At 39.3% G+C, this 23,881-nt stretch overlaps 1 protein-coding gene across 2 annotated transcripts in view; it reads right to left on the bottom strand.

Annotated features, from left to right (window-relative positions):
- CSTF3 (cleavage stimulation factor subunit 3) overlaps positions 1 to 23,881 on the bottom strand; it is a 68,182-nt gene that overhangs the window by 1,219 nt on the left and 43,082 nt on the right. Inside the window, exons 4-19 of one of the 2 annotated variants that reach the window (XM_080930994.1) lie at positions 18,438 to 18,470; positions 16,876 to 16,973; positions 15,977 to 16,043; positions 15,801 to 15,835; positions 15,578 to 15,704; positions 14,218 to 14,295; positions 12,772 to 12,934; positions 12,150 to 12,259; positions 11,231 to 11,347; positions 10,834 to 10,908; positions 9,145 to 9,288; positions 8,015 to 8,117; positions 4,501 to 4,570; positions 3,528 to 3,723; positions 902 to 1,055; positions 174 to 268 (exon numbers count right to left, since the gene is read on the bottom strand). In XM_080930994.1, coding sequence (XP_080787120.1) covers positions 174 to 268; positions 902 to 1,055; positions 3,528 to 3,723; positions 4,501 to 4,570; positions 8,015 to 8,117; positions 9,145 to 9,288; positions 10,834 to 10,908; positions 11,231 to 11,347; positions 12,150 to 12,259; positions 12,772 to 12,934; positions 14,218 to 14,295; positions 15,578 to 15,704; positions 15,801 to 15,835; positions 15,977 to 16,043; positions 16,876 to 16,973; positions 18,438 to 18,470 — 1,665 coding nt within the window. The remainder of the gene's footprint in view (positions 1 to 173; positions 269 to 901; positions 1,056 to 3,527; positions 3,724 to 4,500; positions 4,571 to 8,014; positions 8,118 to 9,144; positions 9,289 to 10,833; positions 10,909 to 11,230; positions 11,348 to 12,149; positions 12,260 to 12,771; positions 12,935 to 14,217; positions 14,296 to 15,577; positions 15,705 to 15,800; positions 15,836 to 15,976; positions 16,044 to 16,875; positions 16,974 to 18,437; positions 18,471 to 23,881) is intronic. The other variant, XM_080930995.1, reaches the window with a different exon arrangement.

Raw genomic sequence — 23,881 nt, 5'->3', positions numbered from 1 at the left:
TGTAGCCGTCTTCAGACACACCAGAATGGGCATCAGATCCCATTACAGATGGTTGGGAGCCACCATGTGGTTGCTAGGACTTGAACTCAGGACCTCTGGAAGAGAAGTCAGTGCTCTTAACCATTGAACCATCTCTCCAGCCTCCACAGAACCAGTATGAACAATGAACAAACCTGGAAGCAGATTGGAGGAGGGAGCAGTTTCATTAAAACAACAGCGGCAGGAGGCACTGGAAACACCCCACCAGGGACTGGGTGTAAGCCTGGAGCTGAGGAGAAAGCAGGCATGAAACACACGGCAGTTTCTAAGTGAGAAAGCTGAAGTCAAGTGACCTGCATACAACTGTCTGTGTCCCTGCTGCTTTCTTCTGAACACTTATAAAGGGTTGCTTTAACCAAGTGACCAGATGAAATGGGACAGACAGGAAATGCAGTGTCAGTTTTAGGTCACTGGGAATCAGACAAGTGGCTTCGTGTAAAGCAAGCCAGGGCTGAACTAGAAGATGTTTTTGTCAACTATTTTTCGGTTACAGTGTTGAGCAATCCTGTTTAAAGTCACTTGTTCAATAGCACATTTAATCAAAGGGTCTTGTTCCAAGAGGGACTCCTAAACCCTCACAACTGTGGTCCCGGCTGTGGTGCTGCAGTGAGGGTCCAGTTGGCTGAGTAAGCTGTACCTTGCAGCATGTATAAAAATGGCCGCGCGAGTCTGCAGTACTCAGGGGTTTGGTTTTTTTTTTAAACATTCTTAGAGTATCTAGTTCAAAGATCACTCACTGCCAAGTTACTTATCCCTCACTGTGACCCCAAGTCTAAGAGCGACTTACAGTGGAAAAGGCCAGGTTACTTCCCTCCCACACCCTGGATTGAAATCAAACAAACGTCTCAGTTCTGGGTCTTACGTGCTAAATGTCGTGGCTGAAATGGAATCATCTGCTGAGTGTCTGGCTTAGGGTACTCAGGTTTTCTATCCACTTCATCTTTCAGAACAGGCACTATGGAAGGAGCTACGACTGGGTCTGGAATTATAGCAGCTAGCTTAGCACGGGAGACATCCTGAAAATGCAGAACAGAAGAATCCTAAACCTGAAAAGGATCTTACAGACCACTGTGCAGTTCCACAATCTTGAAGATACAGTAAGAGTAATTGGGCTATAAGCACAAGAAGGATGGAGAAGGAGAAGCAGGAAATCTCATGAAGATAAAGATTGTTCAACATTCAACAAGGAAAGCCATTTGTTTTGAAGGTTGCATTTAAAAATTTTACCTCAACCCAAGCTAAGAGTCACTAGACTGTCTCCAGGTAGGATCATTGCAGGACAGGTATGAGACTTTGTGGAAAGAGTTGTAAGAATGGCACCAAGAAGAGATTGGGGTGATGTGAAGGAAAAGTCAGGATTTAGACTTGTTTGCTTGAGACAGGGCCTCATTGCGTAGCCCTAGCTGTTCTGGGACTCAAACTCACAGAGACCAGCCTCCTCTGCCTCCTGAGAGCTGGGATTAAAGGTGTGTGTCACCAGCTGAGATAAAGCTCTGAATTTTTGATACTTCTCTTCCACTGGAATTAACATCTCAGTTTAAGTGAAGAGCCTGGGTTAAGTGAAATCTTGCTTCTTGAAAGCCAAGCTAGGGATTATCAGCACCTGTACTGGCTAACAGCATTTTACTAATGCCATGAACTTCCTTCTAATGTACAGGAGAAAAGAAAAGTTCTACTTGTCAAGCTTTTTTAGCCAGACTGTATTCACTCTTTGAGGCTATCAGTAGCATTCCTAGCATGGACTGAAGCTTAAAGATCACATAACTAACAGGAGGTAGAGAGAGCATTGGGTGCCCACCCTCTCCTTTCAAACCAGAAGGGCCCTCCAAGTTATGTCAAAGTCACCTGTTAACAGGTCCTACCCATTCAGCCCTCCAAATCTGCTCGCACAGTTGGTGACACTGCGCTCATGTGGGTAAGTCTGAGTATGTATAGAAACTGTTGGCTGTGGTGTACGACTTCCTATGCCACCGACTACCACATAGCAGCGTGCTCTAGTTCTCCCCAAATACAAAGTGGACATGGAAGCACAGCCTGGTAACCCATTAAAAAGGAACTCTAGTTAGAAAATAGTCACCCCCACCCTCTCTCCAAGATAGAGGCACACTATATATTTAGCTATGGCAGGCTGGCCTTGAATTTAGAAAAATTAAGGGACACACCTGCCTGTGTCTCAGGAATACTGTGATTACAAGGGTTTACCATCAAGTCTAGCAGTGATTTGTCTTTTCAAGTCTTTTTAAAAATTATGTGTATACTATGCACATGTGCACATGTGCTTGTCAAAAGTTTAAGATGGTGGGAGTTGGTTCTCTCTATCATGTGGGTTCCAGGGATTGAACTCAAGTCACCAGGCTTGGTGGCAAGCTCCTTTACCTACTAAACCATCTTGGCGGCTGGCTCTCTTTATTTTCATTAAACTCTTTTAAACCATTTTTATCCTAGAAAAAAAATGGTCTTTCCTAATAATTCTTAATATGTCTAATTTTTCACTGAAAAAAAAAAAAGCAGAGGTAAAAACTGTTCTTTTTTAAACAGTAGAATATGGATTATTAGGAATCCTTTCAAAACAGAATTAATTATGGGGCTGGTACACACTTGGAACATCCATCAAAGAAAAGGACTAGAACTAATTACATATAATTCTTTTCAAAGTTTTCTAGTCTGGTTCAGACAGAGAGTGAGACTCAGGCCAAAAGAGGGCAGTGAGGAGAAGAATGTCCCACTGCCAGTAGTTAAAAGGGACCAACTCAACACTCATGTGCACAGAGCTCCACGTGGGTTTCCACATTGACTTTGCTCAAGTCAGTGGAACAGAAAGGCCAAGAAACAATAGGCGAATGATTTTTGTACAAAGGCTATTTCCGAGGCTTTAAGAACATTAGTTCAGAGACTAAATTGGTTTCCTTATGAGTCAGGCATCTACATAGATGAGCACCACTCTTAGAGAGGCCAGTTCTCCTGTGGGCTGCTGTAGGAAGTGCGGAGCTCCCAAGAACATGGGTTTCGCTTTGTATGTAGAGCATAGCTGGCTTTGCAAACCTCCTGCCTTCCAGGTTGTAAATCCAAAGTTTACAGGTGTGTGTGCACCACCATGCCTGACTATGTCCTTTCTTGATATCTTGACAAAATATATAACAGTAAATATGTTTAGTTGAAGTTCTATCAAAAAATATTCATCAGTTGATAAGAATTATTTTAAAATAATTACATCAAGGATTACATTAAGACTTTTCTCCATCATCTGTCAGACACAAGGCACTGACATTTCCAGGCACATAATGAAAGCATTTATTCACTCTCAAATGTTTAATTTTCATTTTTTGTTACTTTTGATATCCATAAGCAACAACAAAATCAGTAAAACTTTTTTTCTTTGTCTTATTAGAAACAGAAAGGATTGACCTTAGAATGAAAATTGTCCATGGACTCTTAAAACCGTAGGGAAGTAGAGACACCACAGGAGCTCTGGTGCTATGAATACATACCTTATAGCCCAATGCTTTGAGTTCACTTGCAGAACAAGGGTATAAATCCATAAACTTATATCTGTCGACCAATAAAGCTGTTTCTTTGCCTTCATACTCTTCTCTGAATGCTGTAAACCGTCTTTTCTCCACTTTGAGTATACTAGCTAAATCACCAATATTACTTTCAAAAGCTAGAAATCGAGCCCAGATTTCTCTGTAAGAAAGTAAATAAAACCAATACTTAGTCATGAATTTTTGTTTTAAAATAAGGATTTCCAAATAACAGAAAAAATAGGATAATACAATGACTTGCTCTGTTTTTTTCTGAGACAGGATTTCTCTGTCCTTGCTGTTCCTGGAACTCACTCTGTGCACCAGGCTGGCCTTGAACTCAGAGATCCGACTGCCTCTGCCTCTAGACTGGGATTAAAGGTGTGTGCCTCCAACGCTTGGCTGTACAAACTGCTATTTTAATGTTCTCAGATAAGATCCTGGGTACCAATAAAGTACCAGGAACAGGGTACTGCAGAACCCCAACACTGGTAGACATGTCTGTGAACCAGTGAGCCGTGGAGGATTAGATAGAACGTCTGACTGTCCAGGTGGCTGAGCCTAGAACTGAAGCAAGAGGAAAGCCTGACTATGCTGGCCACACCACTGCACTGTTCCATTCTCTCGCAGTGGAAGCCATATGGTAGGGTGGGGACACAACAGAAAGCCAGCTTTCAGTGTAAAAGTCTCTGCATCCCACCAGGGAGATAAATTTCAGAATGCTAATATATTGAGTTCTAGAAATATCCAAGTAGAAAGATAAAGCAAATTATTTAATAAATTTAAAAGGTATCTCAAAATAATTCTTATCATATAAATACGTAAGCTTAAGCAAGTATGAAAATATTGCAAGCTGGTAAAATGAGAAAAGAAGTTGCTCTGAAATTCACGCTCAAGCACAATCTCACACATCTGAGTTCAGACATTTCACATGACTTACCCAGACTTCTCAGGAGGAAGGCTTCCAGATGTTAAAACTCTTTCAAACAGAACTCGAGTATTATTGTCCTCTAGGGTGTTTTAAAAAGTTTAAATGTTAAATCAGAGAAAGTTTTACAGTTCAACAATTATCTTATAAGTGCAAAACAGAACAAAACCCCAAGGTTTATTTCAGTTAATCCTTACAAAAAATCTAATGCAGAAAAATAGCTTGTCATAAATGCTTTTTACAGATAAAAAAAATTTGCAGGTTCAAAAATCACTGAGTTTGCCAGACTATGGGAACAAGCCTTTATTTAATCCCACAACTCAGGGAGCAGAGACACATCTCTGTGAGTCCTAGGTCAGCCTCGTCTACATCCTGAGTTCAGGCTAGCCAGAGATACACAGACCCCTGTTTCAGACAAACAAACAAACACCAAACACTCCTCACCTAGACTGTTTTGGCTCATTGTTGAGTAACAAAAGCTGTTACCAGAAGCCAAATCTTGAAGTGGTTTGAAAACCTGGTTTGAACGGAGACCTGGTTTGTACATAGTGTAGTGCACACTGCAGTGAGGACCAGATGTCCTATTTTGCCTTTCAAAAATAATGAGAAATACTATCTGGATTAAATTATAAGTATTAGGAGTTCATTTGTAAGTGAAAGCAGGAGTTGTTTCCAAGGAATCTTTTAAAAGAACTTAAGAATCTAGCAATAAATTTATAATTAAACTGATCAGTTAAAATGAATACATTCATGATATCTAAATTATACCACAATAAATTTTGTTAAAATCCTTCATCATGACTGGTTTTTATTTTATTAGCACAGACATTCAATTTTAGTATATGTGCTGCCGAAACGAGCACAGCACAGACATTCAATTTACTGTCTGTGCATATGCAAAATAAACTCACAAGAGATTAAATTAATTTAGCCAAAGAAGACAGCATCAAGTCAGATGTACTACATTAAGTGACTTGGTATATTTTTAAATTTTAATTTAACTTATTTTTATGTTGTGTATGAGCGTTTCTCCTGCATTTGTCTGTGCACCACTTGCATTAAATCCCTGTGGAGGCCAGAAAAGGGTGCTGGGTCCCCTGAAACTAGAGTTGTGAGCTATGATGTGGGTGCTGAGACTCAAGTCTGGGTCCTTTAGAAGAGCAGCCAATGTTCTCACCTGCTGAGCCATCTTTCCAGCCTCATATTTTAAAAATGTTACTAAATATTACATTTTATCGTTGCTTTAGCACAGCTTTGCTGTAAACACCCCTTTTATTATCCTACACAGCTTCCTCCCTGCTCAATGCTCACCAAGTTCTCTGGCTAAAAAGACCCTTTCCTTCCTCTTTATCTGGCTAACTATTGTTCACCTTCAAGGCCCAAGTCACATGCTTTCTGTGAATCCTTAGGATAGCACAGCCACAGAGTGGAATGCAGTAGAATGTCATTTAAAGCCCTGCTAGCTATACTGAGAGGGTAAACTTAATTTACTTTTGTTAGAACGAGGTCTCTGGAATCTGGCATCACCGGTCGAGCTTGCTCATTGCTCAGTAAGCGACAGTCTAGAGACTGCACAGCCTCAGAACGCCTCTGGAGTCTGGCTGTCATCTCCATGCCCCGCCGACATGTTCAGCATCTTTCACACTCATCTCCACTGTTACACACAATCAGTGCTTCACGTTCTCCATATAGAAATTAAATGCATTATGAAGGGTATTATAACCTTGTTGCCAGTGGGAAAACTATAGTTCTAAGTTTACACACCTAATCTCTTGTACAAGTAAATACAAGTTTTCTTAAAACAACTTTCATACAAGATTATTTTCTTTTATTTTTTAGACTTATTTTTGTCTAAGAAATGTATATGTCCCATGTCCATGCCTTTTGGGTCCCTTAGAACTGGAGTCATGGATACCTACAAGCTACCACATGGTTGCTGAGAATCAAACGCATGTCCTTTGCAAGAGCAACAAGTGCTCTTAACTGCTGAGTTGTTTCTCCAGCTCCCCTAGTACCCCCCAAATTTATATATCCTGAACTATCAATAGTTATAATCGTTTTATAGAGACACACATGAATGGGTAATTATTTAGCATAAAGAATGGTTATATTACTATTAATCCAATAGAGTGGGAAATAAAGCTGTCAATGAACATGTTTCTTTTGAAACTTCACCCCATAACCTCACAAGTGGCTTTGGGTTGGTTGTCACAGACGTTTTGTACCACTGTGCTCCATACTTCCCATCTACCGGGCAAAATTATTACCAAGCTGCTTTATTAGCTGGAGAGGTTTTCAATATCTGCTTACCCTTAGAAGACAAGAGGTGAGTTGAACAGAGCTGCCAGAACAGAAAACAGACAACTCTGTCTCCTAATTGTGGGAGCACTTTCCTGATTCCAAGTCACTCTGGAGAGTTCATTACAGTCTACCATTATTCAGGGAGCATAAGTACCTGGTTGCTAGGGCTGGGGATAGCTTAGTTGGTAGAATGCTTGGTGCAACTTTTCTGGGTTGTTACCTTGACTATGTCTGGAATTAACTAAAACCCAAGTGGCTGGGTACACCTGTGAGAATTTTCTTTCTTTTAACCCAGAGCTGTTGAGGTAGGACCTTTAGATCTTTAATCTGGACTAGACTTTATGGTGAATATATAAGGGACATGGAGGAAGCCTTTGGTTTTTGTCAGCCTGTTCTCACTTTACTGGATAGCCCATTCCTCACTGGCATTAGAGCCTACTTCTTCAGGATTCTAGCAGTCTACTGAAGCCCAGCTGAGAGACCCAGCCTCAGGAACTTAAGGAGTACTGGATTCTTGGACATCCCTTGGTAGACAGCCATTGTTGGAGTAGGTGGACCACAGTCTGTAAATCATTCTAATAAATCCTACACACACACATAAACACATACATTCTATAAGTTCTGCTCCTCTAGAGAACCTTGACTAATATACTTGCCTAGCATGCACAAGACGCTGAGCTCAGTGCTAGCACTGGGCATGGTAACAAACATGCAGGCAGGTAGGTTTCTGTGAGTTCAAAGCCGAACTGGTCTACATAGCAAGTATTAGTCCAGCCAGGACTATATAGTAAGACCCTGTCTAAGAACAAAAATACTGAATTCATGGATGATAGGCCACTATTTCCTGGGTGCCTGTCCAGTAGCTGTTTCTGGTGGATGATGGAATTATAAAACTTAAAAAAAAGAAAGCCACCAAACCCAAACATAATTTCAGATTGTTTAACGTTAAGAAACTATGGCAGGAGCTGAAGAGACAGCTCAGGAGCTAAGGACCTGGGTTTGGTTCCCAGCACCTGCATGGCAGCTGACAGCTGACTGTAACTTCGGTTCTCAAAGATCCGATATTTTCTTCTGGCCTCCGAGGGCAACAGAAACATGAGTCCACAGTCATAACATACATGCAAACCACCAATAAGTGACTCTTATACACACACACACACACACACACACACACACACACACACACACACACACAAAACTATGGCATATTCTAGAATCAACTTACCATTGAGGTGAGAGAGATAGTCAATATAAGCCAAAACATATTCTGGAATGTCTCCATATTTCTTTAGTCCCAATTCAAAAATCTTAAAGGCAACAGATTTGTCCTAGAAGAAAAGATGGTTTACTGGTTTCCATGAAATGCCAGGCAATGTATGCAAAAGAATATTTAAACTCCAATCTAACAGGCATGGTGGTACACACCTATAATCTCAGTAGTAGAGACTTCCAGGCAGGAGAACTGCCACAAATTCAAGGTCATCTTAGATAACATAAGGACACTTTTTCAAAAGAAAAACCAAACAAATAAAAAAACAATAACAAGAAATATTCTTACAACCTTTAAATATGACAAAGCACAGAAGAATTAAAATGAGTGCACTAAATAAAAACCAGGGGTTAAGTTCAGAACACGGGTTTTATACTTATACTCCAGGGCCAGTCTAGGGAATGAAATAAGAACCTGTCCCTTTAAAATGAGAAAAGAACTGGGCATCTATCTTGGTGGTAGAGCACTTGCCTAGGTTGTAAAACAGTCAAGTAGCCAATGTTGGCATCTTGTCTAAGACATTTACCACAGTTGCTTGTGATAGTGCACTACCTGTAATCCTAGTACTGGGGTACTAACAGCTGGAAGATCAAGAGTTTGAGACCAGCCTGAGATACTTAGTGATACGTACTTCAAAATAAAACAAAATCCAATGAATGCACAGAAACAACCAAAGGGTGAACTGGAATTGGTCAGTCAGTGGTAGAACATTTGCTTATCAAGTTTCAATCCCTGAACACTGTACCCAACTCCCCTGAAAAAATTTTAAGAGCTTATATAGGATGCAGGAGGCCCTTGGCTCAATTATCTAAAGTAGATAACCATTCAATCAATTAAAAGAAAAAAATTAAATGTGGAGTTTAATAAGGCACAAATAAGCAAGCAATTGAGTTGAATAATGTTCAATGTAATTTTATGCTGATAAGCTTAAGATTTTCCTTACAAAGTAGGACTTTTGTAGAGGGGGAGGGTAAGGGTATTTATTATGTAAATCTGCTGACATAAAAGTCACTAAACTATGCCTTCCTTTGCCTAGAGTGCTGGGATTAATGAGCTCATCTTTATGTAAGCATGTCAGTGCTTACCTTACTGCAGTAATACTCCATGAGTGCTGCAGTCACATAGACGTGATGGCGGGTTCTGGCATCCTCTCTTGCTTTTTTAAATATCATTCTTCCAGATTTGATACCTTCTGCTCTCCTTGCAAATTTCATATATTGGATATATACCTATAAGAAAATAAAATATTTGTATTCTACAAATTAGGCAGAATATGCTCCTCACAGTATCTAGTGCCAAGACACTATGCTAACGTTTCTCATATAAGAAAGTACCATAAGTGGAGAGGGAGGGACCTGTAAGGAAAAGGGGACGGGTCGGGGCAGAGTGGAACATGATTTGGTATCGGGTGAGGAGAAAAGACTGAAGCCCTGAGGCCCAGCAGAAAGAATGATAACAGGCAACCTCGGGAGGTAGGAGGTTGGGAGGACCCTCCAGAATGTACCAGAGACCTGGGAGATGAGAGACCCTCATGACTCAAAGGGTCATGATGAAATGCCCTACAGTGGGGAGAGCGAACTTGTAGAGCCCACCCAGCAGAAAGACGGCACCAAGTGAGGAATGGGGTTGCTGTCCCACAGTCAAAACTCTGACTCATAATTGTTCCTGTCTGAAAGAACTGCAAGAATAGACATGGAGAAGAGCCTGAGGAAAAGATGGCCCAGGGACAGGCCCAAAAGGGGATCAGGCTCAAGGGGAGGCGCCAAGGTTTGACACCATTACTGAGGCTATGGAGTGCTCACAAAAAGGGACATATCATGACTGCCCTCCAAAAGACCCAACAAGAAGCTGAAAGAGTCAGAGGCAGATATTTGTATCCAACCAGTCAACAGAAGCTGCTGATTGAATTAGGGAAGAGCTGAGGAGGAGAGTGTCCCCATAGGAGGACCAGCAGTCTCAATTAACCAGGACCCCTGAGATCTCTCAGACACCGGATCACCAACCAGGCAGCACACACCAGCTGATATGAGGACCCTCAACACATATGCAGCTGAAGATGTTTGGGTCAGAAGATGCACCTAACCCTGGAGGCCCCAGGGAGTTTAGAGGTCTGGCAGGGGGTGGGGAGGGTGAGAGGGATGAGGGGAGGTATGGCAGGTGGAACAGTCAGAGGGTGGACCAGGAGGGGAATAAAATCTTAAGTGTAAAAACAAACAAACAAACAAACAAACATATCATACAGACCTGAGTTGTGTTTTTTTTTAAAATAAACTCATTAGATAAACTACTTTAATAAACAAAACAGAAACTACAAAGTAGAATTATAAGCTACTTTTAAGAAGGCATTAGGGACACATGCTAATTTTTATTGAGACATACTTTACATAAGACAAAATTATTCTAAAGTGTATAATGCAGTGATTTTTCTTCCTTCTTTTTATTATCATCAGAAGGTCATACAATAATCATTACTAATACTTTTTTGTTTTGTTTACAAGATAAAGCTTTTCTGTGGAGCCTTGGCTGTTCAGATCCTGGAATTCCCTCTGTAGACTGTTAACTATATATTCAAAGATAACCTTGAACTCCTGCTCCTTCTGTCTCTACTTCCCAATACTGAGCTTACAAGTGTGAGCCATAGCGCACAGCATATCTTACTTAGAAGGTCCCATGATCTAATAAGACATAAGGACAATGGCTCTTGCTGTGTAAGAATTAAATTTTTGTTATGTTAAGTCAGATTATGAGGGTAGGAAAGAGAGTAGGTTACTCACCAAGGTGGGGTCAATGTCCTCAATTGCCAGAAGTCTGTTATATATACTGTGAACCTTCTCATACTTCATGCGACTCTAAAGCAGCAGAGCAGTGAATATACTCACAAATGAGCAAATCTGAGCTTTAAGAAACCTGTCCCCACAACACACAATGGCAACTATACTGCACACAAACTTACGTGACCCGAGGACTAACAACTGCTTTTGTTAGCATCTCTGGCTACAAAAACAAAGATGCTACCAGAGAAAAGTTTTAGTCCTGCAGTAAAATTGTATGCAGTAGATATAATTCAAGTATTTACCCGGTTTAAAAAGTACCACGAGTCTGAGGGCTACACACATACATGCTCATACACATACATATAAACATAGTTCCAAATCTTTTGACTCTTCTCACCTCTTCATAATCTGCATATGCGAAATAAAGGAGCATGTTCTTCTTTAATAAAGTGCTTATGGCTCTTTCGTATATATTAGCAGCTTCATCACTGAATAATTTGGCATTGTTCATATCCTAAGGGAAAAGAAAGCACATCCTCAATAATGTTAATGTAGTTGAAAGAGTAAAAATGAGACAGTATCTACATTAAAATGTACTCACGCTGAAAACAAACACACATTGGCATTTAAGAATTATAAAAACTACCAAGGACTGCTTCTCAGTTTGGGCCAAAGGGAGTTTCTAGGGCTTGAGCCCAGGAGACTACCACTCCAGCCCCCATACTTTAAATTACTTACTATTTAAGTACTTTAGATGACAGTCACTTTGATACAGTTTTAAAAGCCATCATATTTTAATTCTAAGGACTTATGAGTGTTACTAAAGTTTATCCTGACATAAATTTAAAAATTTCCTTTTCTTTGTTGATTTTTTGAGACAGGGTTTCTCTGTGTAGCCCTGATTATCCTGGTACTCACTCTAGAGCAAGCTGCCCTTGAACTCAGAGATCCACATGCCTCTGCATCTCAAGGGCTGGGATTAAAGGCTCAGGCCAGCACCTGGCAAGCTTAAATTTGTCAATATATACTTCTTACATATAAATGTTTTAATAAATTTAGCATATAAAATAATGAGTTTTATTATGGCACTTTCATTCATGTATACCCCTCTACTTTCCTTATATTCTACTCACAATCTGGTCTAATCTTTCCTCCCCACCTCCCACATAGTTCCTCTCTGCCATTTAATGTTATGCGTGCATATGTTTAAACATAGACCGTACTTACACTTTATTAATTGATGTTATATTTTGTCAGTAAATCTTAGTGCTATATCAAATTACAAAAGAAAGAAGAGGATGAGGAGGGATACGCACCCCTTTTTCTGCAAGCAGCTTACTTGACTGTTCCAGATACTGGGCAGCTTCATACCAGATATCAGGGTGGTGGCCCAGCACAAGTAGGCACTGTTCATAAGCAAACATAACTAAGGGACGACAAACACACAAACCTCAGTTAAGATAAAAGGCACTAACAACATCACAATCACAAGCACCACAGCTAGATCATTAGACACAGACAGTCTTTAACGAGTGATAATTAGTTCCAATGTTTAAGAAGGACATAGTCTACACAGAGGACAGTCATTATGAAAGTCCTCTGACCACACACACACACACACACACACACACACACACACATTATTATTATTATGATTATGAATAAAAAAAAAAAAACACAAGTAAAAAAAAAACAAGATTCAGAAAACAAACACAAAAAACAACCCCCAGCCTCATCTTGGCATGGTAGTACATTCCTGTGACCTAACACCCAGGAAGCTAATAGAGGTCATGGGGTCAAATAGTAAGCTGGACGCTAACAACCTGCAGAGCGACAGGCACGAGTGGGAGCAGCAGCAGCAGAGCTGGAAGGAGGCGAGGAGGCTAAGACCAAACAGTCCCGATACATGAGCTGGAGGCCCTCGAGGGCTCCTGTTACCTCTTTTTGTTATCAGGGTCTGGTCCTCTGTGCGAAGAGGGTTGCTCTTCTCCCACTGGATGTACTTCTTCCACATGTCTACTTGCTGAGCTTCTTGAGGAGTATTCTGAGGAGGCACTGAAGGAGCATTTCGGTCCAAACCTTTCATTACTGTCTCGTATTCCTGAACAGACATTTAAAAGGTTTTTGATGAGCCTAGAACAACTCAGGTATAAAGGGAGTTACTTGATCAGCTGGAAACACTTTGTTTAAAATGTTTACTCTCTTACCCCTAATATCACTTTGTTACTATGATTTTAGAATTCAAGTTAATCCTAAAATACACAGTGGGTTTGAGGCTAACCTGGACTACAGGAGACCCTGTCTCGAGAAACAGAAGTCAAACAACATCCACAAACAACAAAACAAAACCAAAAGGTAAGGAAAGACATAATAGAGTATTACAAAACAAAACCAGATACTTACAAGGGGTACACAAAATATCCATAGACTATCTCTGCAGGCAATGTATGAGGGCCACTCTGCAAGATGTATGATGTAAGATGGCACCAGTGGACATTTGGTAGCATTGTCATTGACAACTTTGGAGAAGCTAATAGTTTTTGTACTATTGGGCTATTTTCCCAATGAATAGAAAGGTATATTTTTACCCAGCATAAAATCTGTCCCAGAGAGCTATGTTATTTCATAAATATACTGATTACAGAGTAACACAATTTTCAGATAAGCAAATATTAAGGTTGAATATCAACTACTTCACTAATTCTATGTAAATCTCTGGTCTGAAAAGTATTTCTAGCCATACTCATGCCTAGAACTCTAACACTTGGGAAGCTGCGGACACAGAAAGCACCAGGAATTCAAGGGAAGCCTGGCCTGGGCTATAAAGTATCAGGGCAGTCAGCACTACATAGCAAGACTGTTTCAAAAACACACAAACACAAACAAACAAATAAAATAACTTTTCATACTGGGCATATGACTCAGTAGTAAAACATTTCCTAATATATGGGAATCCTTAAGTTAGATAATGCCCAGTAAACACACACACACACACACACACACACACACACACAATTTCTTCCAAGTCCAACATATATTTTGTCATTTAATATAACTTAAATAACTATTTCAATTTAACTATATCATTTTGCTAGGCATTTGATTCCAGCACTTAGGAGACAGAGGCAAATTGATCTCTATGAGTGTGAGGCCAGACTGGTGTTTCATGAGTTCCAGGAACTATTTAGCCACTGTTACATAGAAAGATCCTGTCCTCAATAAAACAAAACAAAAAAAATCATCAGCTCACACAGATATCAATTAGCTATAATTAGCTGTCATTAATTAAGACTCCAAATGACTGAAATATCAAATGGAACAGCTTTGCTAATTATTTTAATGATTCAGTAATATTAAATTAAGTAGCCCATTAGAATTTCATACCTTTGCTACACGTCTAGCATTCATGTAGTCTCTACTCCGATCTTCAATCATCTTTTTAGCTAAATGAATATTAATACCCTAGGGGAAAAATATTGTTATTAACTATTTTTTTCTTTAAAACATTTGTTCTTTAAAGTTCTGCAAACCAAACCCATAGCGTCCTGCATGCTAGGCAACTAGACAAATACTAAACCAAACCACACACGCAGCCTGGGAAGAATGAGTAGACTAGCATGCAAGATGCTTTAGTAGGAAAAGCACTTGTCATAAAAACCTGGTAACTTGTGTCCCATCTCTAGAACCAAGGTAAAAGTGGAGAAAACTGACTCCACACAGTTGTCCAGGAACCTGTACACATCATCATGGCACATGTGTTCCTTCCCCTACATGAGATTCTACTCTGTCAATTGTGAGTGGGCGATACAATCCTATTAACAGGAAGCACTTCTACTTTACTTTTCATGGGTGGGTGCACATACCATAGCACATGTTGGAGATCAGAGAACAGCTTCCAGCAGTGGGTTGAGTACTGAACTCAGGCCAGCAGGCATGGCAGTAAGGGCCTCTACCTACTGAACCATCTTACTGAACAAGAGTTTGTTTCACTTTCTTCTTTAAAAGAAAAAGTGTATTGTTTTGCCTGAGCTATGCCTGTGTACCAGTGCATGGCTGATGCCCATGGAGGCCATAAAAGAGCTGATTCTCTGAAACTGGAGTTACAGATGGTTGTGAGCCACAATACGGGTGCTGGGAATTGAACCTGGATCCTCTGGAAGAGTATACAGTGCTCTCAACTGTGGAGATAGGTATCTTTCTAGCTCCTGGCCCACGAATTTTTATAAACATGAAGTCATGAGATTCTATCTTATCCAATCAAATCAGCTATTAAGCAAACAAACAATAAATGTTGGCAACAATGTGGACAAAAGGAACAATTACTAATGGGAATATAAATTAATTCAAAAGTCAACATAGATTTCTTTAAAAAGCTACATATAGACCTACTATATGGTTCAGCTATACAATTCTTGGGTAGTGATCTAAAGAACTTGAAGTCAACATATCACAGAGATACTTGCAAATTAATGTTTATTGTAGTACTATTTAAAAAAATAAATTCTTTTATTGGAATAAATACAAAACAACATGTCTAGGAATGTATAGTTCAATGTTAGGGCATTTCTCATATGCATAAATCTCAGTGTTTAATCTGTGGTGCAACAAAACAAAAGCCAGTAGCAGCAACAGACACTGTGTAACACTAATATTCAGGCACTTGACATTAGAAACCGGACTTTCTATGTTTACAATAGATAATCATTAAAATGGCCAGCTTGTAGTAAACGCTGGCTTATTTTACCTCTTCATACTTGTTGTAGTCTCTCCAGAGTTGTTCAATGTTGATCATTGGATTAACACAACCCCGTTGATAAACTCTTCGGACAGCAGTTATTCTCTGATTTTCTGCATAAGATCCTACAGCTTCCCTGAAATTGGATAGAAAAAAATCATTAATTGTATTATAGCTAAATCAATTGTTTTTTTTCAATTGTTTATATATTAAAAATTATGATAGTACTTACACGCCTTTTAAGAAATTGATGTAATCTACCCAAATCTAAGAAACAAAACAAAATGTTATTATCTTTGTGATATTTTCATACTTAGGTGTATACCCAGAGTCTCATGCATGCTGGGTAAGTACACTACCAGTGAACTATATTCCCAGCCCTCATGTATATATTTAATTGAACTCTACCTGATAGGACATAATTTCCATCCCAATTTTATCCAGTGCAAAGTCATAAGCTTGAGCCATTTTTTCTCTGAAATGAAAGTGAAAAAATATTTTTAAAAATTTGTTATCAGTTGGGTATAACGGCCCATACCTGTTATCCCAAGAAGCTGAGACAAGATCACTGCCCTGAGTTAGAGGCATTCTGGGTTATATAGTGAATTCAAGGGCAGCCTGGGATATGCAGTATATGCCTTATACTACTCTGAACTACAAAGAAAGACCCTGTTTGAAAAGAAATCAGAAGCCAATCAAAACTTAAAACTATTATCAAAATATATCAGAAAACATCCACTGAGAGAGTCACTGAAGATGGGCATGTGTCAATCATAGTGTAGAGTTAATTACCAAGTAGCTGCCTTAGACATCTTAAGTGGAACACTGTACCAATAACTTGACAAGAATGTACTGAGACACTCATTAAAAAGCTTCTTGAAAAAGTTTGACAAGCCTGTCAAAAACATGCTGTCACATTGTAAATACAGTGTTTTAATAGAGAAAACTTTGGATGAGTCAATTCTTAAGTGGAAGACAAGTGCCAGCGTCTGTCTTTAAACTGCTTTTCCTGATTTCTTGGGGAATTCTGACTTTTCAAATATGTAAGTTTTTTCCCACCTGTAGCTCAGAGACAGAGCTGGTGTGAGGCATGTGGAAATGACTGTGTCTAGAGACAACATACACAGACACAGCCACTGGCCCAGGGTTTCTTTGTGTAGCCCTGTCTGTCTTGGAACTCAATCTGTAGCCTAGGCTGTCCTCAAAGTCAGAGGTCTACCTGCTTCTGTCTCCTCAGTGCTGAGATTATAGGTGGGCACCACCATACCCAGCTCCACATGCATTTTTAATACCATGAGTTCACTTACTTGTAACTTGGCAGTTTACCCTTGGTTTCTCTGACATAGGAAAGATAACACTTCCATAAATCAATGTGCAAAACCTTCATAAGGCATCTTTGAAATAGCTTTAAATATAAGAAAACAGTATCAGTGTCCAGACAAATACATTTTGTATTTACGTGAACGAAACAGCATTTAAAATAAAGTCAGTCTTTTCAGAAATTAGTTTCCTTATAAGTGGCTAAGAGCACTGCCTGAAGACCTTGGTGTGATCCCCAACATCTATATGGCAGTTCCAGCAGTTCAGATGTCTACTTCTGTGGGAAACAGACATGCATGTGGTGCACACACACACACACACAAAATTAAAAATTCTTTAACTTTTTTAAAAAGGCAAATAACAATCCTCTTTTTAGTTTAGACAATCAAAATCATGCCCATGAGTCTCACAAGAATAGTCATTCTCTTTCATTTCCCCAGAGTCATAAGTAAATATGTAATAAGTACAATTATTTTTCTTTTGAAATGTTTCCTTAGTTTAAGTTAGCATATAAAATAAACTTTATTGAGGTATTTTCATATTTTGCTCTTACTGACCTTGTCCTTTACCCCTCCCCACCCCCACTTCTACTGCCTCCCTGTCTCTCAGTCGCTCCCTCTGCTCTCAGTCAACGTTCCATACACTTCTGGTTTACTCTGCTTAACATAGGATATCTAGTTTCTAGTTTCATCCACTTTCCTGAAAATATAATGATTCCACTCTGCATAAGTACTGTATTGTCTTTAATTTATCTGTTGATAGGCGTCTAGGCTGGTCCACTCCTTCTGTTATGAACAACGCAGCAATAAACATGGATGTACAAAGACCTCTATGTAGGAGTTAGAATCCTTTGAGTATATAGCCAAATGTCACATAATAGCTATCTACCTGTTTTTAAGACAGGGTCTTACTACATGTCCCTGGTTGTTTAGGAACTGCCTATGTAGAATAGGTTAACCTCAAACTCAGAGGTCCACATGTCTGTCTTCCTAGTGCTGGGATTAAAAGCATACCCCACCATACTTTGCTGCTGTTTATCTCTGAGGCAGGGCCTCAACCTAATATGACTATGTACTAAAAATGACTTTCTCATTCTCCTGTCTTCACCTCCCAAAGGCTGAGGTATAGGTGTGCATACAATATCTGGTTTTTCTGCAGTGCTGGGTTTAAAGGCAGAGCTTCACCAGGTGAACAGCAGCCCAACTTCCACTACTCACTTTTTGAGGAACCTCCATGCGAATTCCCACAGGGCTGCACTACTCTATACCCCACTAGCAGTGTTTAAGCATTTCCTTTCCTAGCTCTTAGCACATTTTTTTCTTGGTTGTAGCCATTTCGACTAAAACAAATTAGAATTTCAAAGTAGTTTTAATTTATATTTCCTAAAAGCTAAAAAAAAAAAAAAAATTAAGTGTTGAAAAAAGTGAAATATTGTTACAATATATAACTACTACCTGGATTCAGTAACTTAAACCATTTTACCTTATTTATTTACCATACTGGCCATATAAAAACTCTTAAACTTCAAAACATAGTTAAGAAAATTTACCTTTTCAACTTTGTCATAATTTTTAGCTTTAATCTGAAGAGAAACAAAGAAAACAAGATTAATGTTACTCTGTTTAGAATATCAACACACTATTTCTAAATATTTGACTAATTTTTGGACCATTTTTAATCGGCCTTATAAATCTTTCCTTCAAAATAACAAATAAGTCAGGCATAACAGTACAAACATTTTTTAAAAAATATTTATATACTTTACATATATGAGTACACTGTAGCTGTCTTCAGACACACCTGAAGAGGGCATCAGATCCCATTACAGATGGTCATGAGCCACCATGTGGTTGCTGAGAATTGAACTCAGGACCTCCGGAAGAGCAGTCAGTGATCTTAACTGCTGAGCCATTTCTCCAGCGCTCCCAGTATAAACATATTATCCAGAAGTTCAATCACAGACCCCACATTGAAAAGGAGAGAACTGGTTTCCAAAGTAATCACTTATTACATTATAACTGCCACAAATTTTGCTTGAAATTAAGTATGCCCTTTAAACTAGCAAGTTTTAGAAGTTATTATTTGAGAAATTTATACAATATATATATATATATATATATATATACACACACACACATATATTATAATTACATCATTTCTTCCTTTCCTTTTCTTACCTCCAAACCCTCATATCCTTCCATGTTTTCAAATTCATGGCTCTTTTTCACTGTTGTTACATACATATAGATATTCCTAAGTACATAAATACAATCTGCTCAGTCTGTTGGATATTACTTGTAATTTCAGAGCTGACCATTTGATACTAGAGAACCAACTGGTGACTCCTCCCTGGGGAAGACTACTTGTCTGCTCTCAGCATTCCTTAGTTGCCTATAGATCTTTGTGTAGGGCTGAAGCCTTCTGAGTTTTCTCTCATTCACATCAGCATGTCTATTGGTAGCCTCCTAATTAAGCTAATGTTTAGGCAGTCATGTTGCTCAGACATTATGGATGCAGCTTCTGACATTCCTAGGAGACACAATCTTTCCATCCCCCATTCCACAATAACCCTTGAGCCTAAGGCCCAGTTGTGTTGTAGATTTACCAGTTGGGTGTGAGCTCTGCATGTGATTGATTGTGGTTTTCTGTGTTGGTCTCTGTTGCAAAGAGAATTTTCTTTAATAAGCAGTGAGGATGGCACTTCTCTGTGGTTATATGGACAAATCTTTAGAATGTAGTTAGAGATTGTAGGTTCTCTTCCAAGATCCATGAATTCAATATCCCTGTGTAGTGTGCCTCAGTTTTCAAAACAAGGCATGATTTCCCTATTGTTGAACAGGTCTAAAGTTCAGTTAGAGAGCTGTTAGCTACTCCCAAGTTTTGCATGCCACTATTGCACTTTTAGGGTTATGTGCCACGCTGGTCTTTGTTGTGGTTCATAGGCAAGATGGGTAGGTGTGTTGGTTGCTTCTTCCTTTGGCACCTTCTGATACCATGAAAGCTAGTCCTCGAAGAAATGGTTTTCAGATTAGATACAACTCAGGAGTCTCTGGGTCCTATGTCTGAAGTGCATGGTGTCTTTAACAGTCTGTTTCTGGAGTCTCTTGGACCATCTAACATAAACTCCAACACTAAACACGAGAAACCCTCTTGTGAGGTTTAGGTCAGTGTGTCCAAGAGACTCCTAAAATATATTTTTTTGAGACAGGGTCTTACTATGAAGCTCCAGCTTTCCTGGAACACTTTCTGTAGATTGACCAGCCTTGAACTTAGAGATCCACTTGCCTCTCCTCGGGAGCTGGGATTAAAGAGTTGGGCACCATGCCCAGCTACTTACATTCTTTTCCATTCCCAGACTCCTCCATAATCTTCCCACCAACCAACTCCATATTGTTTTCCTCTCTTAAAAAAAAAGCCAACTACAAACTCTGGAGCCTGATTTCTGTTAGCCAACTAACCACTCCTAAGTGTGAGGTCTGCCCTGGAGTGTGGTTGATATCCCTACATTGTTACTCTCTCAGGACTTACCATCTGCAAACAGCTTTTTGGTTTGGGATTAGTTAGACTCTGTACCCACTTCCCCTCCTGTGTTGGGATTTGGTCAGATTTGTGCCTTTATAGGTCTATGCACCCTATCAGTCTCTGTGAGATCTATGTGCAAAAGTTTCCCCTGTTGTGTCCAGAAAGTGATGTTCCCTTATAATCATCCATACCTCTGGCTCTTACAACCTTTCTGCCCTTCCACTTCGATCCCTGAGCTTTGAAGGTAGAGATACAATAAAGACATCTCATTCAGGGCTAAATATTCCAAAAATTTTCACTTTCTGCACACTATCCAGTTATGGGTCTCTGTGTTAACCTCATCTACTGTAAAAGGAAGCATCTCTGATGAAGGCCAAGTGATGCCCTGCTCTATGTGAATAGCAGTATGTTATTAGGAGTTGTTTTAGTGCAGTGTACTGTCAGTAGAATCATTGTAGTAAGTCCCCCACTTAGGCCTATGACCCATCTAGGCTCAGGTTCTTTGCCTAGTAATGGGTACATCTCATAGAGTGGGTGTTAAATCCAAACAAAAGTGTTTGTGAATCTGTAAATTCGCGTCTTTTTCACTCTAAAAAATTTTTGTTTTTCTTTTTAGGCTGAGCATGGTGGCACACATCTTTAATCCCAGCAGTCAGGAGGTAAAGGTAGGTGGATCTCTGAGGTCTAGGCCAGCCTATTCTACAGAACCAGTTCCAGGCCAGCCAGGACTACACAGAGAAATTCTGTCTTGAAACCAAAAGCACTACAAACAAAACAATAATACATTTTCTTTTTAACTTATGTTCTTTCAGTATTCTTTTTTTCTTTTTACATTTAAGGTTTTCTGACTATAATCTCAGAATGTTAGTTTTACATTTTTATTCAAAAATTGTCTGATAGATTTCCAAGCAATTTGTCTTTATATGATCTACTTCCTTTGATCTACTGCATTGTATTTGGTTCACAAATGGTTTCTGGCACCAGGTGTATATCAATCAATAATGTACTTTCCAACTGTTCTTCTACAGTAGCGGTTTTGTTGGGAGCCTGTTGTGTTAATTTTAGTTTATATTCTTCTGGTTGCTACAGTTTCATTGTTCTGTGACTCATGGAGCTGTGCTGGCATAGGCTGACTCCTCTCTGACAGGTGAGGACTAGTTGCAGACAGCAAGCAGGCTGTTGCTAGTCCTCTACCAAGCAACCAGGAACACATGCTGTGGTAGGAAGGACTCAGCCTGCATATTGGTTCAGGTTATTGTTTCTTAAAAGCTAGCATGGGCTGCAGTTAAGTACTCTTCTCTTGCAGAGTACTTGTCCCAGCATCTACATGGCAGCTCACAACCCTAGTTCCAAAGGACATCTTCTGGTTTCCATAGGCTCTGTATCCACACACACAAAGGTAAAGCACACAGACATTAGACAGAAATAAAGAAATAGGAGGAGGAGGAATACGAGCTAATAATAACTTCTCTCTGGGGAAGGACAGAACAGCCATGAACAGGCTCACAGTCTCAGTGCGGGTCAGCTTCTTGGTCTCTTCCTTTAGTCTATGCAAACCCTTCTGAGACATCTCTAATCATCTGACAGTGCAGTTGAAGTGTAAAAGATGCTAAGTTTAATTCACCAGCTTCTTACATGAAGATGAAATTATTTACAGTTCTTACAATTGGTCAGAAAAACAAAATTACTCATTGTTGAAACTACCCAAGGATATGAACATACAACTCTCAGCAGAAGCAAAGTTGAAAAAACATGTGGCAATATGTACAAATTTCCAAAGTGAGAAAGACAAACTAAGATCTTATGTATCAATCTACACTCACCAGAATGGTAAAACTTTAAAGAGCATTAAGCAGGGGATTGGTGGTGCATACCTTTAATTCTAGCACCCAGGAGGCAGAGACAGAAGTATCTATTTGAGCTTGAGATCAGTCTGAGCTACAAAGTGAGAGTCAGGACTACGTAGACAGACCTTGTCTCAAAAACAAAACAAAATAAACAAACAAAAAACAGAAATAAAAAAAAAAAAGGATTATTAATTCTATCAAAGACAAGCAAAGGTTATACACTAGTGGACAAAGCATGATATACTTTTTAAGGAAAGCCACTGGTAACAGCCATTAAAAGAAAAACAGTAAAAAGACACAGTCAGTTGGTAGAATGTCTGCCTATGGTACGAAGCCCTGGGTCTTATACCCAGCACCACATACATCAGATATGGCTCATGCTTGTCATCTCAACATTTGGGAACTGTAGGCAGGAGGATCAGAAATTTAAGGCTATCCTTGGCTACATAGCAAGTTTAAACCCAACTTGGGACACATGAAACCCTATCTCAGTTTAAAGAAAAGAAACTCAACAATTCATTCCTGGGATCCATCCCAAAGAAACAAAAGCAGCAGGTTATATAAAGTATTTGTAGGTTATTTATTGCCAACATAAATAACCTAAAGTAAATGCTACAGTGTAAACAGTATAATCAATTACGATGCCCCACATCATGGATTATTATGAACTTATGTAAAATGAGCTAGCTACTTAAGGGGGATTTCTACAAGATCATCATAAATGAGTATGCATTAGCAATGTGTGTAACACAATTCATCTTTATAAAACAATAGTCATAAATAATTTGATTTTTTTATGATCATGAAAAAAACATGGACTGGATAAAAGGCTGTTAAAAGAGTTCTCAGAACTGTCACAGTGATAAAGCATCCACTTTCTCAAAAGGTTTGTACATAATTTATTGTTTCTCCTACAGAAATTGGTTCAGCCTCCTAAATTCTTTGGTTTTTCCTTTCTTCTTTTTTTTCCTCCTGAAACAAGGTTTCTCTGTGTAACCCTGGCTATCCCGGCCCTCCATTTGTAGACCTGGCTGAGTTCTCTAGAACTCAGAGATCAACCTGCCTCTGCCTCCTGAGTGCTAAGATTAAAGGTCTGTATCATCACCAGGCTGATTATTTAATTGGCATTAGCATAACAAATACAGCAGAAAAAGATACTTTTAGCTAATGTAAAGTTAATTTTCTGGCACTCAGTACAAGGTCACTGATTGTTAATCATTAATTCAACAACCGAATATTGAGAATTCCTCTAGTAAGCCAACCTTGATAAAAATACTGTAACAGATATAATCTCAATATTTCTTTATGTATAAGAGCATGCATGGTATGTGTGTATGTATGCATGTACATGTGCCAAAGAGCACACCTGGAGGTCAGACTTGTGGGAGTCTGTCCTCTCCTTTCACCATGTGCGTCCTAAGGATCAAACTTACACCATCATGCTTTATGAGCACTCTTACCTGTTAAACAGTTTCACTGACCCTCTGTCCTGTTTTTCAAGCAGGGTCTCACACTGTTCCTGAAGTTTGCTGACTAGGCTAGGCTAGCTGTCAATGAGCTCCTTATCACCTGTCTCTACCTAAGATGCCAGATACGATGTACTCAATTTTTATGTGGCCTCTGG

The sequence above is a fragment of the Micromys minutus genome, assembly GCF_963924665.1.
Source record: "Micromys minutus genome assembly, chromosome: 17".
Lineage (NCBI taxonomy): Eukaryota > Metazoa > Chordata > Mammalia > Rodentia > Muridae > Micromys > Micromys minutus.
The sequence above is the reverse complement of the archived record's forward strand: the minus strand, read 5'-3'. Positions and strand labels throughout refer to the sequence as shown.